We start from the raw sequence: 17981 nt of genomic DNA, 5'->3' as shown, positions 1-17981 counted from the left end.
GTTTTATACAGCCGCCCCCTAATGTGTATAGCACATTAGTAAACATTAAAAAACCCATGTGAATATAACTAAGGACATTCAGCTGACAGTTCAGGTAAAGTGATAAGTTTTGACACAGGCCGTTGGTATTTATGTTCCCCAATAGCGACTTCAGCTCCTCGCACCTGTCCATCCGGGCTGGGAAACACCTGTGTTACCTGTCCTACGGGCCAGAAGGCCCGTGGGAGCTGATAGTCCACCACCATGACCGTCTGTCCCACTTTCAAAGGTGGAGTAGTCTGGTTCCACTTCTGGCGAGGCTGCAGTCCAGGCAGGTAGCGCTGAATGAACTGAGTCCAGAACTGATCCGCTATGACTTGGCTGTGACGCCATTTTCGCCTTCCAAGTTCTCTGGTGCCATAAATTGCCTGGGGAAGGGAAGCATCACGCCACCCCATGATCAACATATTTGGCGTGATCGGATCAACATCTGCAATATCTGAGGAAACATATCCCAGTGGCTTGGAATTAAGTATGCCCTCTACTTCAATAAGAACAGTAAGCAACAAATCCTCTGGCACCGCTTGACCTTTGAGAGCAACTTGAAGTGCAGATTTGACTGAACGGATCTCCCGTTCCCAGGCTCCCCCAAAATGTGGAGCATGTGGAGGGTTGAAGTGGAAAGTGATGCTCTGTTCACTGAGCTTCTCCTGCAGTCGTGGCTCCATCGCTTTGAATGCCTCCTGCAGCTCTCTGTCTCCTCCTCTGAAATTGGTGCCCTGATCACTCAGTATTTCAAAGGGTTTTTCCTCATAGAGCAATAAATCTGCGCAGAGCCATGAGAAAGGAGTCAGTGTCCATACCAGTGAGAAGGTCGAGGTGAATGCAGCGGGTCGTAAGGCATTTGAATATAATGGCCCACCGTTTCTCGTCTCCTGTCTAACTTTATAGTGAAAGGGCCAAAACAGTCAATTCCTGTGGACCAGAATGGTGGCTGATTTAATCGCAAGCAGGTAGCAGGAAGATCAGACATCTTAGGTGAAACAGGATTGGCTCTCCACTTCTTACACTCCAAACAGCGATACTGATGCTTCCTTATGGCCTGTCTGCCTCTTAAAATCCAATACCTGCATCTCAATTTGGCAAAGACACGTTCTGGGCCAGGATGCAGGAGACGTGTATCATAGTCTTTGATGATGAGCTGAGTAGTAGGGTGGTCTGGTGACAACAGGATAGGATGCAGAGTGTCAGTGTCCATCTGCTCTGCCCGCCGGAGACGTCCACCTACTCGTATGAGGCCAAGCTGACTGTCATATTCTGGAGAAAGGTTAATAAGTCTGCTGTCTTTCTGCACCTCTTTCCCAGATTTAAGTGTGTGTACTTCAACAGGGAAGCTGTCTTGTTGTGCCTGTTTGAGAATTTGAACTTCTGTCTCTAGTTGTTGTGCTGCTGACATAGGAGGGGCAGCCACCCCGTGAGAAGACAGGTAGGTGGCCTGCACCAAATCAGCCTTGGTGTTGTATGCAGGATCAGACTGTGCCAAATCTGTAGTAACATAGGCACAGAAAGCTGATTTCTTGAACTCAGTATTATCTTCAGTGTCTGTACTCACAGTAGGTCGTGCTGGCCACTGCTTGGATGCTTGTCTCAGGAAGGGGGGCCCATCCATCCACTGGCTAGGTTTTGACAGCTCGCGTAATGGTTTTCCCCGGGTGATATCATCTGCTGGGTTCAAAGCCGAGGGGACATACCTCCAGCTGGCGGCCTCAGTCAGCTCCTTTATTTCAGCAATACGAGTACCTACAAACACTTTATATTGGCAGGGCTCAGACTGGATCCAATTCAACACAGTGGTAGAATCGGTCCATAAAGTAGTCTCACTAATGGGCAGAGTAAGCTCACTGAGGAGGAGTCTAGACAGTTGTGCCCCAGCCAGTACAGCACACAACTCCAAACGGGGAATCGACAGTTTCTTGCGGGGTGCCACACGTGATCTGGCCATGATAAAGGCAGTGTGGACCTCATGTTCTGTTGATTTAAATCTCAAATATGCCACTGCTCCATAAGCACTCTCTGAAGCATCACAGAATACATGCAGCTGGAAAGTTCCCTCTTGGGTTGCTGGGGCTGTGTAGCATCTAGGCAGACAGATTTCTGGTAGATACTGTAGCTCACTCACCCACTCTTGCCACCGCTGGAGTAACTCGCCCTCGATGGGATCGTCCCAGTTCCTGTCGTTCTGCCACAGACGTTGAACAATAACCTTAGCCCGGGTCGTGAAGGGGATGATGAAACCCAGTGGGTGGTATTGAGAGGCGAGGATGCTGTAGATGTTTCTCATGGTTGACTCCTGAGGAACCACTGGCTGACATCTGTAGGCAATCTGGTCTGTGGAGCAGTGCCATGCCAAGCCTATGGTTGGTTCTTGAGGATCTGGTTGGTGTTCAGTCAACCACAGCTCGCAGGTAGGGGACTTCGCTTCAGTAGGGAGATGAGCAACAGCCTCTGGGTAGTTACTGGCCCACTGTCGGATTTCGAAACCACCAGTAGATAGCAACTCTCTGATGTTATCGACAAGTGGTCATGCCTGCAAAGCAAAGGGCAGAGATTGCAAACAGTTATCGACATAAAATGAGCGCAGCACTGAGTCTAGTACTTGTTCATTGCCATCTTTATGATCCTGCACATGGCGCTGAAGGGCATATGTGGCACAACAGGGGCTGCATGTGGTTCCAAAGGGCAGGACACACCACTCATAAATGTCCGGGCTCCGATCTCTTTCCATATCTCTCCACACGAATCTCAGCAGGGGCCGGTCATGTGGAAGAAGCCGCACCTGATGGAACATACCTCGTATGTCTCCACTCACAGCAACAGGGTGCTCCCTAAATCTCAACAGGACACCTATTAAGGATGGACCGAGAGTTGGACCTGGTAGCAGCTGGTCGTTAAGGCAGTCTTGCCTGTATTGGAAGGAACAGTTGAAAACTATCCTGGGCTTATTGTTATGATGCACAATACGATGGGGCGGAGCAGAGGAGTAGCATAACGAGCTATCCCATCCACCTGTACACGTTCTGTGGTTTTCTGCAGTAACTCCAGTGCCTCTTTGTCTTGTTTAGAGCGAGTTACCTCTTTCTCTGATCGAAAGGGGAGCACATCTAACTGCCACAGCTTCTCAACGTTCTGTCTTAGCGCTTGAGAGGGAGTTGGTAACAGGGATGTGTGCAGACATGAAGCTTCAGTAGGTAGATGTAGAAAGGTAGCCGGTCCCTGGATGGCCCAACCGAGGTTAGTGTTGACAGCAACAGGGCTGCCTAGTGGACCAACTTTGACAGGTGACAGAGGGGTGATGAGCTGGACATTATCTGAGCCTATAAGAAGCATAGGCTGCACATCCTTAAATGCTTGGATAGGAACGTCATCCAGATGTGGATATCTCTGACGGAGTATGTCCACTGGACAGGATTGTTTTGCCAGATTAAGTTCTTTAGCACTAAAAACACGTCTGATGTGATGTTTGATTTGGGGAGAGCTGGGTGCGCTTAGTTCGAAAGAAACAGATGCGCCTTGTAACTGTGACGTCTCCTGCCTGATGGTTCGTAGTTTGAGGGACTCCTCTGTGACATTTAATTGCAGGTAATGAACTGCTGCAGATAGAACAATAGTTCGCTCTGATCCATCGTCAAGAATGGCGTAGGTGGACAGAGATCGCCCATTATTGTGGAGGGTAACTGGGACTACTTTAAGCATGACTCTACCTGAATGAGTGACTTGGTCCAAATACACCATGCTGGAGGCTGTACTCAATGTCAGGATACTCTTGTTTGAGCTGGAGGCAGCAGAAGGATCTGCAGGTGTTGTTCTCCACAGGTGGCACAAGGTTTCTTCAGATTGCAACTGTCAGGCTGGTGACTCCGACCACATCTCCAGCATCTCTTATTGTCATTAATCCACGTAATAATCTGTGTAGTACTTAGCTTGCTGAAATCAGAACAGGAACTCAAGTAATGTTCTGTAATGCTACAGAAGGGGCAGTAGGGTTTGAATTTCTCTCTTTTCTTCCCTTTCATAGGTTCTTTACTGTCAGTAGGGGCTGAAGTGGTATTAGCCGTCAGTGTTGTAGGCTTGTCAGTGCCATAGTAGACTGATGAGGATGTCTTTAATGGTCGTGATGACTTGTCTCTACGTTCTGAGCGGGGTTTATCAGATATGTAGCTTTCTGTAGCTCTTCGTGATATCTGTATGGCCTGTGACTTCCTCTCCAACCACTGTGCAAAGTCAGGGAGAGTATAGGTGTTAGCTGAGTCACTCTGCAAGATGCCCTTTGCAAGACAATATTCAGCAAAACTGTCTTGATAGGAGAAGGGGAGTTTACTCAAAAGCCTGTCCACATGGGAGCCACACTCTAGTTCGCTCTTAGCAGGTCCTTCCATGGAGTTTAGTAGTCCCACCAGACTACTAACTGATAGAGCAAAGTCTTCAAACCCCTGTGCATCTCCAGCTTTCACTGTAGGAGCTCTCAAAATGTTGTTAATTTCACCTTGGACTAATTGGCGTGGTTGTCCATAGCGCTGCTGTAGAGCCTGCATTGCTTTAGTGAAGGGCATAGGGTCATGCACATATCTCTTTGCAAGCTGAAATGCAGGAGGAAACTTTAGATGATCCAGCAGTACTTGGAATTTGTAATCCTCAGATAGATGTGGGTGTGGTCCCAAAACTCCATCCAGACCTTTCTTCAGTAGCAGAAAACTCTCTTTTCCTGTGGTGAAACAGATCAGATTGGGTTTAGGAATGCCATATGAAGAGGAAATAGCCATCTCCATCAAGTTCGGTCTCTGAGAGGAAAGCAGAGATGAGGAGTGTTGTGGGCTGCTCTGAATTACATCATGCTGTGAACTGACAGGTGGCGGTGCAGCTGGAGCAGAATGCTGATAGGTATACTGTGAGCTAACAGCAGGTGGCAGCACTGGTGTAACGTATGGCTGACTGAGAGGTGGGCCTGAAGTCCAAGGCGGATAACCTGGAAAGGGCATGCCAGGTGGCAGCGTGACAGGGTACTGCATAATGCCAGGGATACTAAACTGAGCAGCACTGTGTGGCACAGACCTCTGTGGGGTTGATGACGGCCAATTCAGGTCTCTTTGTTGATACCAGGGAGGATGTGGCTGGTCAGTTGCTGTAAATACAGACCGGGGTACCACTGGTGTTGGCTGAGCAGCTGATGGCATAGAAGAGTGGACGTATAGAGGGAGCTGAGGAATAGGTTGGTTAACAGGGAGAGTAGGGGCTGTTGACTGTAATATTTGAGGGTTATCAACATGATGAGCTGTGGAAGGGGAGGTCTGCTGTACAGTATGAAACTGAGGGCCAGGTATTACTGGAGATATGGGAGGGATGTTTTCTAGTCCGCCCATAGGAGGATCTTGTGTAGGATTATTATCCACAGTTAGTAAAGGCATACTATGGCTCCGGACCTGGGTTTGTAACTGTACTTGGGGGGTTCTTTGGCCAAGGTTCAAAGACACTTGTATAGCGCTCTGTATCTCCCTCATCTGCTCCTGTACCTGAGTAACACACTGCTCCATCCTCCTTATTCTCTTCATCTCTGGTGAGCTGTCGATGCCAGCTGTTTGGTGTATTGGGGTAGATGTTTGGAGCACTGGACTAGTTGCGTTAGTATTCGGTGGAATTGGGTTAGTCGGCTGGGGGGGATAGGTCCAGATGAAGTCATCCAGATATCTTGGAACCCTATGTGGTCTCCTGTGCCGGGCACCTTGTTGTTCTTCATCATATCGGGATGTCGCCATGTTAGGAAAAGCTGTAATTAATCCGGCTCGAAGGACCATTTGAACTGGACATGTGTGTGCTTAATAAACTGGCAAATTACAGCAGGATTTTCCTATCCTCGGTCAGAAGGCACAGGTGACTTATATGATGAAAGAGAGGGTCCACAGCAATGGTAGTTTAGGTTCCTTTAATCCAAAACATCTCCAGGAGTGAATTCGTGTGAGTATATGTAAGTGTGTGGTTCTGTAAAATAACAGAAATTACAATTAGCAAACAATTAAAGTCAACCAAACTGGTCTAAATAATACAGAAAGGGTTGAACAGAAAATCTAATTCGAAAATGACTAAACCCCACACCCTGGTGGACACAAATGGGCTGCTGCACAGGGATAGACTCCATCTTTACTTTGGGCAGCTCAGTTCACAAGGGTAGCGCCATTTTCGTCAAATCAGCGTGAATATACAGTGTCTCGTGGCTACACAAACTGCTGGAAAACTCTATAAAAGCATCACACAATGTACATAGGCAAGTATATGATAAGTTACAACCATAGAACAAACAAATATAAAGCACTTACTTATCATTCACGCACACACACAACACGTGTTCAGTACAACAGCCCAGCTCCACCAGCGCTATCATGGCGAACCAGCGCAAACGTGGATGGGAAAGGGATGGGAGGAATGTACCATCTTAGCAGTGGTTAGAGGGGGTCCGTGGAACAGTCTATATACACAAATCACAGGAGTTTTATACAGTAAGGTTAGGTGTGTGGGAATACGAGTTTAGTTTAGTTTATTATTTTGGCCTTGGCTCACCCTAAGTTGTTGACTCTCACGTTTTGTTGTTTCCTTTTCATTATGTTGTAAATAAATGGCATTTCAATGAACAGATATTTGTTTCTTGTGGCTGCTTGGGTATTTTGTGGGGTGGTGGTGGGGGGTGCTTCATTCATGTTATGACCTCGCCCCTAGACGGGTCGTAACAAGGCACTAACATAGAAGTTAATAAGGAGTTTGGATATATTTCAGACAATTCACACTGATAATAAACAGTGTGAATTGTCATACACAATTTATCTTTTGTTTACAGTAATTTGGGTTTACAATGGTTAAGTAAGGAGATTTCAATGGTAAATTGTCATCATATAAAGTATCATATACCATTTTTTTCTACTCCAATACCAAGCAAAGGTTTGGCTGGTGTTGCAAAAAGAAAGGGTTAACTTTCCTCATTTCATTTGCCATGTATCTCATGAGTGTAGCGGCTTTCTAGAAATCATGCAGAAGTGCTTGAGGCAAAGCAACTAATCAAGTTACATTGCACTTAATACTACAATTCATACATAGCAGCCTCTTGAAAAATAAGGAAGAATTGAGCAGGTTACATATGCTTTCTGAATTTATCTGCAGTACCATGTCAATTAAATTTAAATGTAAAAAATTCTAGTGTTTAACATAATAAAGAAACTATAAGAAGTGAATGCAAGCTAAAGGTTATTGAACCATACATATAATTACTATTGTGTGTCTTTATTGTATTAAGTAAGTAAACAAAATCTCATTTTACTACATACAGTTTTCAAAGTGACTAAGGTGCCTTCTTCCCCATGATATGTTTTTTTGTATTCTTTTCTGGTTTCAGTAAGATGATATAACATTTGGGTATGAAGATGCAAATTAGCAGTCCAAAACTTGATGCAAGTATAGCAAATATTTCTACAGCAACACTGAACTTCCCAGGGGAGCTGACATATGCTGGGATAAATGTAATCCACACTGCACAGAATATCAGCATGCTGAAAGTGATAAATTTGGCCTCATTGAAATTATCGGGTAGTTTTCGAGCTAAAAATGCAAAAATAAAACATATAATAGCCAGAAGTCCTATATAACCAAGCACAGCCCAAAAGCCTACAGCTGAGCCTAGAGCACATTCCAGAGTGATCTTGTCTTTGATCTCCTTAAAATTCTTAAATGGAAAAGGAGGAGAAGTTGTTAACCAAATGATACAAATGATAACTTGTATAAGAGAGAATGCTGTAACACAGAGTCTCTGCTGTGTCTGCCCAAACCATTTCTGAACACTACTACTTGGACGTGTAGCTCTGAAGGCCATTAAAACAACCATAGTTTTTCCCAGAAGACAAGAGATACAGAGGACAAAGGTGATGCCAAATGCTACATGGCGGAACATGCAGGACCAATCAGAGGGCTGACCAATGAAGGTCAGAGAACACAGGAAGCACAGAATTAGAGAGAAGAGCAGCAGGAAGCTCAGTTCAGAGTTGTTTGCCCTGACAATAGGAGTTTTCCTATATTTGAAGAAAATTTGTATCACACCAATTGTCATGTATGCCCCAAATACAGATGCTGCAGTGAGCAGTGCTCCCATAATTTCTTCATATGATAGAAACACTGCTTCCTTCTTGATACAGGCATCTCTTCTTTCATTTGACCAAAACTCAGGTAGACATCTCACACAGGTGACAGAATCTGGAAATGAATATTGAAGCAGATGGTACAAGTAGTTACACTCAGTACAATTCCATATGCCTGTGTTTGCATCTACAACATCCATGCAATATCCTACTGATGGTTTACAACATGTTTATTGAGTGAATAACACTTGCATTCTGTTTTGTGATCAAATGAGGACTGACAGATGTAACATCTAGAGTGTCCATTAATATTTGTGATTGTGGCATACTTTACTTTACATTTTAGAGTAATTTGCATACAATTCTAAATATTTTCCAGAGTGCACAGAATCAGAAAGGAGTGAAGTTGCCCCCCCCTGCCCACCTTCTTCAAATCCAACAAAAGTGGTGTCAAATGTATGAGGTATGCGTGTGCTGGTTTGTGCAAAGATTGAAATGAAATATAACCACACCTGTAATGTTGCTGATCTCTCCTTCTGCACATCTTATACAATCATAGCAGCAAACAGGCCTTCCTTTCTGGAGAACCTTACGTGTTCCTGGGGGACATTTTTCATTGCAAACTGACACAGGCACCTGTATGATCAAGAACATTTAATTGTATAAGGAATTTGACAAAAAAAAAAAAAGTCTATGATTTGTCAAACAATTTACTCATTTTGAAGCATCAAAACCAAAATACTGTGAAAAAAATTAAGTGTATATTTCTAAGATGAAAAAAAAGAAATGAAAACATAAAACATAAAGAAGGAATTTTACCTGCTTTGAGTTTCTTGCCCAAATTAAAGACTGGTTTTGCAGATTTAGCTGTTTTTCTTGAACTAATGATGGATTATAAAGACCAACTGTGACAAACTCCACAACGCCATTTTTTCTTGGCTGCCAGTTTATAATGTCATACTTTGCTGCTGGATCTCCATTCTCATTAAAGTAAACCTCATCTCCTTCCTTTGTTGTGAAGTGACTCTTTCGTATCTGTTGTAAAATCTAAGGAATATGACATAGCTTAATTCATTACATGATAAAGATTTTGCACAACTCTTGCTTAAAAAGTTTTAAGAATCATTTTTTATTAAAAATCTTCTTAATAATTTAACTTAATGTGAAAACTGTATTTTAAGCTACTAAAAAGCTCACCATAAATGGATCTAGCTGCACAGTTTTGTTACATGTTTTATTACAACTGAGGATATTGTGAAGTGCATGGGCCACTGCATACACTCCTTTGTAGACATTGTTAAAGATAGGCATGAGAGACATGTCAATGAAGCTATTTTGAACTCCAGTCATATCTTCATGCCCAGTACACTCTCTTTGAGTGTTTGCTGATGACATTGACTGCCTAAATTTACAGTTAAATAATGCCTCCCAGAACTCAGTAAACAGCCCATTATTTGATGAATTCAGTGGCTTCTCATCCAGTATGAACTCTCTCAGGCCAGTGACATGTGCTTTAGGAATGGAAAGACCAATGGAACCATCCAGTATGTGATGTATGTCCATTTCTGCTGTTTGTGAATCAAATATCCAAGACTCACTGCCTACCCACTGATACCCAGACAAGTTATGGTACAAGAACTCTCGTAGCAGCACATGAAAATCTGCACGGGAAAGGAATGCAACAATCACCTTGGAGGTTGAAGCCTTTATAATGCCAATTATCTTTTGTATTTTGTCAGATGGATCTGTTCTAAAGAAAGATACAGAATACTCCAGACAGATGTCCAGCTGCTGTGCAGTTTCTGTGAATGTGGCCATGCCATTATTTCCATAATCATTATTGGATCTGATAGCTCCAACCCAAGTCCATCCAAAATACTTGACCAAATGTGCCAGGGCTCTGCTCTGGTAGTAGTCACTGGGTATTGTTCTGAGGAAGGATGGGTACTTGGTTTTGTCACTGAGACAAGCACATGTGGCAAAGTGGCTGATCTAGAATTAAAAATGAAAAACATATAGATGTGAAAGTCAGAGAATGAAAAAAGATAAAGCTGTTAAAAATAAAACATTCAAATTTACTGCAAAACTCGATTGTAAAAATATGAAAATACTAGTACTAGTACAAATAAACAAAAACAGCTAATCTAAGAGAATAAAACATTTTCAAAAAATATTAAAAGATGAAAATTATATATAAAATACCCACCACTGGTACAAAAAAAGGTCCAATGACAGCAGCAACTGCAATGGCTGTAGGAGAAGAAGTCGCTCCTATAATGGCCTGCACATGTGCAGATCTGGTACATGATGTCTTGGAGGGTATGGACACAATTTCATTACCATTAGCCAAAGCTAGTGTAACTCCTGCGCTTCTGGCAACAGATCCACAATTATCATATATTTTATAACCCAGAGAGATTCCTGGCAGTAGGTCTGTACTCTTATTAATCTCCTCAATTGCAAAAACCATAGCCTGGGCAAACTGCAAATCTCTGAAATTTAAACTTAATTGAGACAATTATTTGCATTGCATCATGTTCCTTAAAACAGACACAAATAATCATGGGTAAATCTTGAAATACAAAGCAAAAGCATTTCAAATTAAAGCATTTAATGAAAGGAAATTAAGTAACTAAAACAAATTAAAATACCTTTTACTCCTCAGTTGTATTTGTAATGAATCCCAACAGATTCCTTAAACGTAAATGGATTTGTAGTGTGTCATTTACCTGATACATTGTAGTGGCAGAGGTTGGTTCATGTAGGAATCCTTTCTGTCTTTCCAGCTTGTGTGAAAAGAGAACATCCCCCCCAGTATAATATCCCCATTCTTAGATAGCAGTGGGTTCTCAGGATCTCCTCTACGCCTGCACACTGGCTCCTCAGCATAAGAGACAGATGCCACCAACAACAGTTGCAGAAATGCCCGTCCCTGCTCTGGCCATCTCTGTGTTGATGTCATTTCTTGAGCTAAACCACTTAGTGGAATGAAGATGAAATACTTAAGCTGGTGTTTATACCTTCTGGTGCAGCATAAGAAGTTATCGAATAGTGGCAGTATATTCCCAGTAGATGTATAGGTCCGGCAAAAGGCGAATCATGCCCAAATTTGCATTTAAATGTAGGTTATTATATATGTAAAACCACAATATACACATTACACATGAAGTAAAATATGAAGCAACAGTGCAAAAAACAATGCATTCAAAATAAATATAAACTAAACAATATTTTTCAGATATCATATTTCTATACAGAAGTCTTAGAGCTCTATTCCACAAGTTACAATAATCCATTCCACATTCACATCTGTGATTCATTGATGTGTTAAGATCTGTCATCACTCTGATATTAAATTAAAGTTGACATGAAATGCTAATGGAAATTTACAGCACCCCTACTTTAAAAGCTGTCATAGATTTACCACTGTCTTGGAAGTGTGGTTTAACCCTTCAAAGCCGGTCGGAGCGGGCACGCTCCATTTTGCGTAACTATTTTTAAATCCCGGTAGCACTGCAACCACGTAAGCTAGCACAATAATTTTTTTTGCATACGAAACCGGAGGAGTTGTACTTACATCTTATGCCATCAGCTTGTTCTAGATCACAGTTTCCTTCCACATATAGCTTTGCAAAAACTGCATAAAAAGCAACAAAAACATAATATTCCAGAAACACGCTTTGCCGATCCGATCAACTGTTCATAACACTTCCTACCTCCATCAGCGTGAACTATCGCATGTCCGCCATGACCTGCCCGAAACCGGAAGTGATGTCATCTTGCGGAAATTTTACCATCTGGGCCTTATGAGCCTATACTGGTGTTTTTAAAAGTTATGTTTGACTTTATGACTTTCTGTGTCGTTTCTGGGATGCTTAGGACTCATATTGCACTGCTGGAAATAGTTTATTTAGTTATTAGTAAATTTTACAAATTTGCATTATAATATTTTCGTTTTTCCTGCAGTATATGAAAATTGGCGTATTTCAAAAATAAAACTATGAAGACACTAATAAATTTTCTGTGGTGGGAAACTAGTTTTTTTTTTTTGTATTTACAGTTTTGAGGGATAAGCCTCTTAAATTTCTCTAACTAGAAATATATGTTAAAAAACCAAAACAATTTTCAATTGTTTGTAGTTTATTGCACTTTTTTGCAATTTATGTAAGTACTATGCACTTAATGCAGACATATTATTAAATGTTAGGCTATAATGGTTGTATATATGTATATCAACTTGAAATGCTCCCAAAAATGGCACTACAGCATGTAAAAATATAATATAAGCTCTGGCGGACTTGGTAGGTCTTAAAGGGTTAAGATCCATTCCAATTTACTTGGAAGACAGACTCCATTCAGCATCAGCAGCAATGCACCAAATGCTAGACGAAAAGCTAACACACCACAAATGCAACTGTACATGACCAGCATTTTAGAAGTATTTTAGACATTTGACACCAACAGATATCTTTGTTTTTACTGTAATTTTTTTTTACTAAAAACTTATCTTGTAAAGTACAATATATTATATTTTGTTTTGATCCTATTCCAAGGAAGAGCTTGTTATTGCTATTACCAATATATTAAGAGAAATTTTTTTTTTAACTTTATTTCCTTGATAAAATGGACCAGCGCTCTGTTCTGGTAGTAGTCTTGGCTTTTTGGTACTTATGTTTTTTTCACGGAGACAAGCGCATGTGGCAAAGTGGCTGATCTAACAGAGTAAAACATTTTTTTAAATAAAAACAAATTATATCTATATATCCTCTCGCGAGAGGCCTGGGAGGTTGTAGGTCCTGCGCAGTATCTTTCCTGTTCCTAGGACTGTGCTCTTCTGGACAGAGATCTCAGATATTGTTCCTGGTATCTGCTGGAGCCACTCGTCTAACCTGCGGGTCACTGCACCAAGTGTTACCATGGTGACTACTGTTATCTTTCCGATTTCCGAACTGTTGTTGGTGGCATCTGTCTCTCATGCTGAGGAGCCGGTGTGTAGGCAGAGAGGAGATCCTAAAAACCCACTGCTATCTAACAAAGAGGATATTGTATTGGGGATATTGTATTGGGCATGATTGTCAAGAGGGCCTGTGTCTGCAGAACCAGATATGGAGAAGGTTGAGTTAGTTTCACACAAGTTTTATTTAAGATCATGAACAACAAGAAAAAGTGCATGGTGTGGTGAAGTGAAGGGGTAAAGGCACCAAAGGTAAACAATTGGGGGAGACTTGTGGCATGGTGGTCTAGCGCTGGTAAATTGTGGACAGAGCAGATGGGAATTAGCAGGGACACAAAATGTATCCAGGAGGAAATGAAGGTTAGTGGGATATGCATGGTTTATTTGAGAGGCAGAGTTTTGAAGCTTGCAGAGGGAGGTGAAGGTCCCGGAGTCTAGCTGAGTGTGGTGTGTGATGAGATATGCTACCACATCTTTTTTTGCTGCCAGAGATTAATAATAACTTATAATTAGTGCTGTCAATAGATTAAAAATAGATGCGTTAAATGCATTAAAAAAATGTATTGCCTTGACCGTGATGGCAGATTAACTTGCGTTAACACGTTAATTTTGACAAAACTACTTGTAATTAAATGTAGAGTGGTCTAAACACATGGTGAGTGAAAAGGGGTGAGATAAGGAGAAACGCTTAGTGTATCATAGGATGCCAAGTCTATTATAGCAGAGTCCCCTGATCCAGTCCTAACTATAAGCTGTGTCAAAAAAGAAAGCCTTAAGCCTTATCTGAAAAGTAGAGAGGGTGTCTGTCCCCAGATCCAAGCTAGGAGCTTTTTCCACAGAAGAGTTTTTAAGGAGATAGGGTTTCAGATGATGCTAGAGATGAACAAGCATCCGGTTCCATTAACTTCTGCAATCCAGGGGTGAGAGAAACTTTTTAACAAAAAACATTTTCACATATAAAACATGTACTACTTGAAAGACAAAAAAGATTCATATACAACAGAACAACAAAATTAAAAACAGTGCCTTAAAGCTCCTCCCATACTACTTTTAATTGGAGATAAATTATCTGAATTTCAGGAGTGGGACCACTCCCCCAAACACGCCCCTTCTGTTTCTTATCTATATATGACCCTCAGTTCTACAAGCTGTTCGTTCTCTTTTTCGTGCCAACAAGGTTTGTTTTTGTCGGTTCTCGTTTTCGTGTGAATACCATTTAAGAAGGTCTTTAACACAGCTTATCTTAAAAGAGTAACATAATTTTATCTGATTCCCTTCAGGCGATCCAAGAAACCCAAACACTCTGAATGTCATGGCAGTGGTTCAGAGAGACCGAATGCCCTCTGCCATCCTGGGAAACTTTTTAGCAATTTTTTGTTAGCTTGATCTATTCAGTCATCTTCTCTCCAGTAAATTCAGTTATGAAGTAAGTCCGGCCACTGGCCACCTCCACGAAATTAAGGAAGATCACTCACCAGCAAAGCTCGCAGCTCCACTTACGTTACTCTGAAACTGGTCCACATGCCGGGTGACTTAGCCGAAAGCCGACAGACATCAGCACCGGACTCAGAAGCCATGCCATTCCCACGCTTCTGTATGGTCTTCCGAACATGCTGCCGTTAAGGATTCAGACTGGGTTGTAGCCAGGTTTTAACTGCTTCTGTTCACCAGTATTCTAACTTTCGTAGGTTTTTAACCTCGCACTAAATATCAGTCCAAAGTCTTCTTCTGTGCAGAAGCAAAATTGCAGCTCCAAAAGCAAAAGCACCAGGTAGCAGGGGCAAGCTCTGTACTATGCACCTGCACCCCACCACCATTTAATGCACAGCTGGAAAATAGTCGCTAGTTCCATGCTCTGCTGCTCCTCCATGCCGTTTATCTCTGCTAAGCATAGGATGTCAGCTTTGATGTTTTCCATCCCTCTTTACGCAAAGTGCAGAAGCAAACTTTGGCATTGTGATGCCAGGTTCTTTCTCTATCTGTCATTCGCAAAATGCAGCAAACTTCCTGCCACCGAGTTGCCAGTTTCTCTGCATTTCTTTTTGCAAAAAGCAGCTGTGAACCCTTCTGGCACTGGGATGCCAGGATCTTTCTCTAGCCCTCATTTACAAACACAGCATCAAGCTTTTCTACCACCGATTTGGCAGTTTCTCTGCATTTATCATTGAAAAATGACAGGCAGTTCGTCTTGTAATCAGAAAGTTGCCGGTTTGAGCCCCGGCTCTGACAGTCTCAGTCGTTGTGTCCTTGGGCAAGACACTTCACCTGTTGCCTATTGGTGGTGGTCAGAGGGCCTGGTGGCGCCAGTGTCCGGCAGCCTCGCCTCTGTCAGTGCGCCCCAGGGCAGCTGTGGCTACAATGTAGCTTGTCATCACCAGTGTGTGAATGTGTGTGTGAATGGGTGGATGACTGAATGTAGTGTAAAGCACTATACAAATACAGGCCATTTACCATTTTACTAAAAGCGCTGTCAAACCTAAAATGAGGATGTGGGCCCAGCTAGTGAAATATCCTAGGAACCACAAGTAGCCTTTGGTTTAAGACTGAAATTCTCAGTTGGGGTGATACAGCAGTATGAGTTCTCTAAGATAAGATGGGGCATGATTATTGAAGCCCTTGTAAATGAGGAGAAGGGTTTTAAATTTTATTGTAGAATAGAATAGATAATAGCCCTTTATTGTCATTGTACATTTACAGTGAAATTATGTGTGTTCCATGCCAAATATGCAAGAATAAAATATAAATTGCAAGACAGCAGAAATAAATAACAAACAGGAGATATACAATCATGCAGCAGCTTCTGGTCCAGGTTATTCTTCCTCCGGACTCCGAGGAAGTGCAACCACTGTTGGGTCATCATTACAAGGGCGTTTATGTTGTGGGTCTAGGTGAGATCAGCAGAGATGTGGTTGCCCAGAAACCGGAAGATGGAGACAGATTTCACCCGTTCTCCATTAAGTATAAGAGAGAAGACAGGAGACTGTCTGTGCCTCCTGAACTCCATTATGAGTTCTTTTGTTTTAAGGGCGTCTGACTTCAAATTATTTTCTAAACACCAGCAGGACCGATTTTCTACCTCCGACCTGTACGCTGTCTCATCTCTCTGAGAGATGAACCCAACCACTGTGGGCAATAAAGTAGGGGGCTGTGAATACAGCAATATGGAGATCTGGTGCTGAGTGACAGTGGGCGAGGAGTCAGACTGATTGAGGCTGGCTGATTAGAAAGTCTTCTGAAGGAGGTACAGTCTGGTGGTAAGGATGTCTGGGATTGTGGTGTGGAATGCTGAGCTGTAGTCCACGAAGAGCATCTTCATGTAGCTCTTCCTGTTCTCCAAAGGGCCCAGTGCTCTGTGAAGGGTGATGGCATCTTCCATTGACAGACTTAGTGAAGGTCTCCATGTCCTGCTGTTCAAAGATGGACCAGTCTGTCAGATCAAAACAGTCCTGTAGCTGGAGGACAGCATCATCTGGCCATGTCTTAATGACCTGGGTGCTTAGAGAACTATGTTCCCTTTGGGGGATGTAGGCAGGGATGAGGAGCAGAGAGAGGTGGTCAGATTGTTTCAGGTTGAGAGAGGGGTGTTGCTCTGTAGGCATGCTTCATGTTAGTACACAAATGGTCCAGTGTTATATCCCCCCTGTTAGGACAATTAACACGTGATTTTGGAGAGTACAGATTTAAAACATACCTTATTAAAGTCCCCAGCAACAATATGGGCATCCCCCAGGTTCTCTCTCTGCTGTCTTATACAGTACATACAGTGTACAGGGTGGGCCATTTATATGGATACACCGTAATAACATGGGAATGGTTGGTGATATTAAAGTCCTGTTTGTGGCACATTAGTATATGTGAGGGGGCAAACTCCTCAAGATGGGTAGTGACCATGGTGGCCATTTAGAAGTCGGCCATCTTGGATACAACTTGTTTTTTCAATAGGAAGACGGCCATGTGACACATCAAACTTATTGGTAATGTCACAAGAAAAACAATGGTGTGCTTGGTTTCAATGTAACTTTATCCTTTCATGAGTTATTTGCAAGTCACAGCCATTGACATGTCGAAGAGGTTAACACGTGAGGAGCGGATCAAAATTGTGTTGATATCTGGTGAACGCAGTAACCGGGTCATTGCAGCAGATTTCAATGCAAGACACCCTACAAGACCACCCATCTCCCATGCTACAGATAGCAAACTGCTTGCTAAGTTTCGTGAAACTGGTTCAGTGTTGGATTTGCCAAAATGTGGACGCAAGAAAACTGTCACTAATGAAGAAACATCAGTGTCTGTCCTAGCTTCATTCAGCAAAAGCCCACAGCGTAGCACTCGCCACATGTCACTGGAGAGTGGCATTAGTCAAACATCCCTTCTGCGGATATTAGCTACTCACAAATGGCACCCTTACAGACTCCAGCTACTGCAGCATCTCAACGAGGATGACCCAGATCGGCGCACAGAATTTGCAGAATGGGCAAAACAAAAATTGGAACCGGACCCTTAGTTCACACAGAAGATTTTGTTCAGTGATGAGGCAAACTTTTATGTGAATGGTGAAGTTAACAAACAAAACCACTGCTATTGGTCTGACACTAACCCACATTGGATGGATCCCTCCAAGACTGTTGGAACAACAACAAAAGTGATGGTTTGGTGTGGTATATGGGGTACAACGATAGTGGATCCATTCTTCATCAATGGAAACCTCAAGGCCACTGGATATTTGAAATTGCTACATGATGATGTGTTTCCCTCTTTGTGCACTGAAGCTGGCACGTTCCCTGAGTTTTTCCAGCAAGATGGTGCACCACCACATTATGGGTGCCAGGTCCAAGCATTCCTAGATGAACAGTATTTACAATATTATACATTAAAGT

At 42.5% G+C, this 17981-nt stretch overlaps 1 protein-coding gene across 1 annotated transcript; it reads right to left on the bottom strand.

Annotated features, from left to right (window-relative positions):
- Positions 1-7023: 7023 nt before the first annotated feature.
- On the bottom strand, positions 7024-16703 carry LOC146503382 (extracellular calcium-sensing receptor-like). Its single transcript, XM_085131127.1, has 6 exons — positions 16350-16703; positions 16181-16249; positions 9348-10142; positions 8970-9197; positions 8663-8786; positions 7024-8265 (listed from the first exon to the last, which is right to left on the bottom strand). Exons 1-6 carry the CDS (start codon positions 16701-16703, stop codon positions 7361-7363), a joined length of 2475 nt encoding a protein of 824 aa, XP_084987253.1. The 3' UTR covers positions 7024-7360.
- Between the last annotated feature and the right edge of the window lie 1278 nt (positions 16704-17981).

The sequence above is a fragment of the Neolamprologus multifasciatus genome, chromosome 14, assembly GCF_963576455.1.
Source record: "Neolamprologus multifasciatus chromosome 14, fNeoMul1.2, whole genome shotgun sequence".
In the NCBI taxonomy this organism is placed as follows: domain Eukaryota; kingdom Metazoa; phylum Chordata; class Actinopteri; order Cichliformes; family Cichlidae; genus Neolamprologus; species Neolamprologus multifasciatus.
This window is presented reverse-complemented; position numbering and strand designations above follow the sequence as displayed.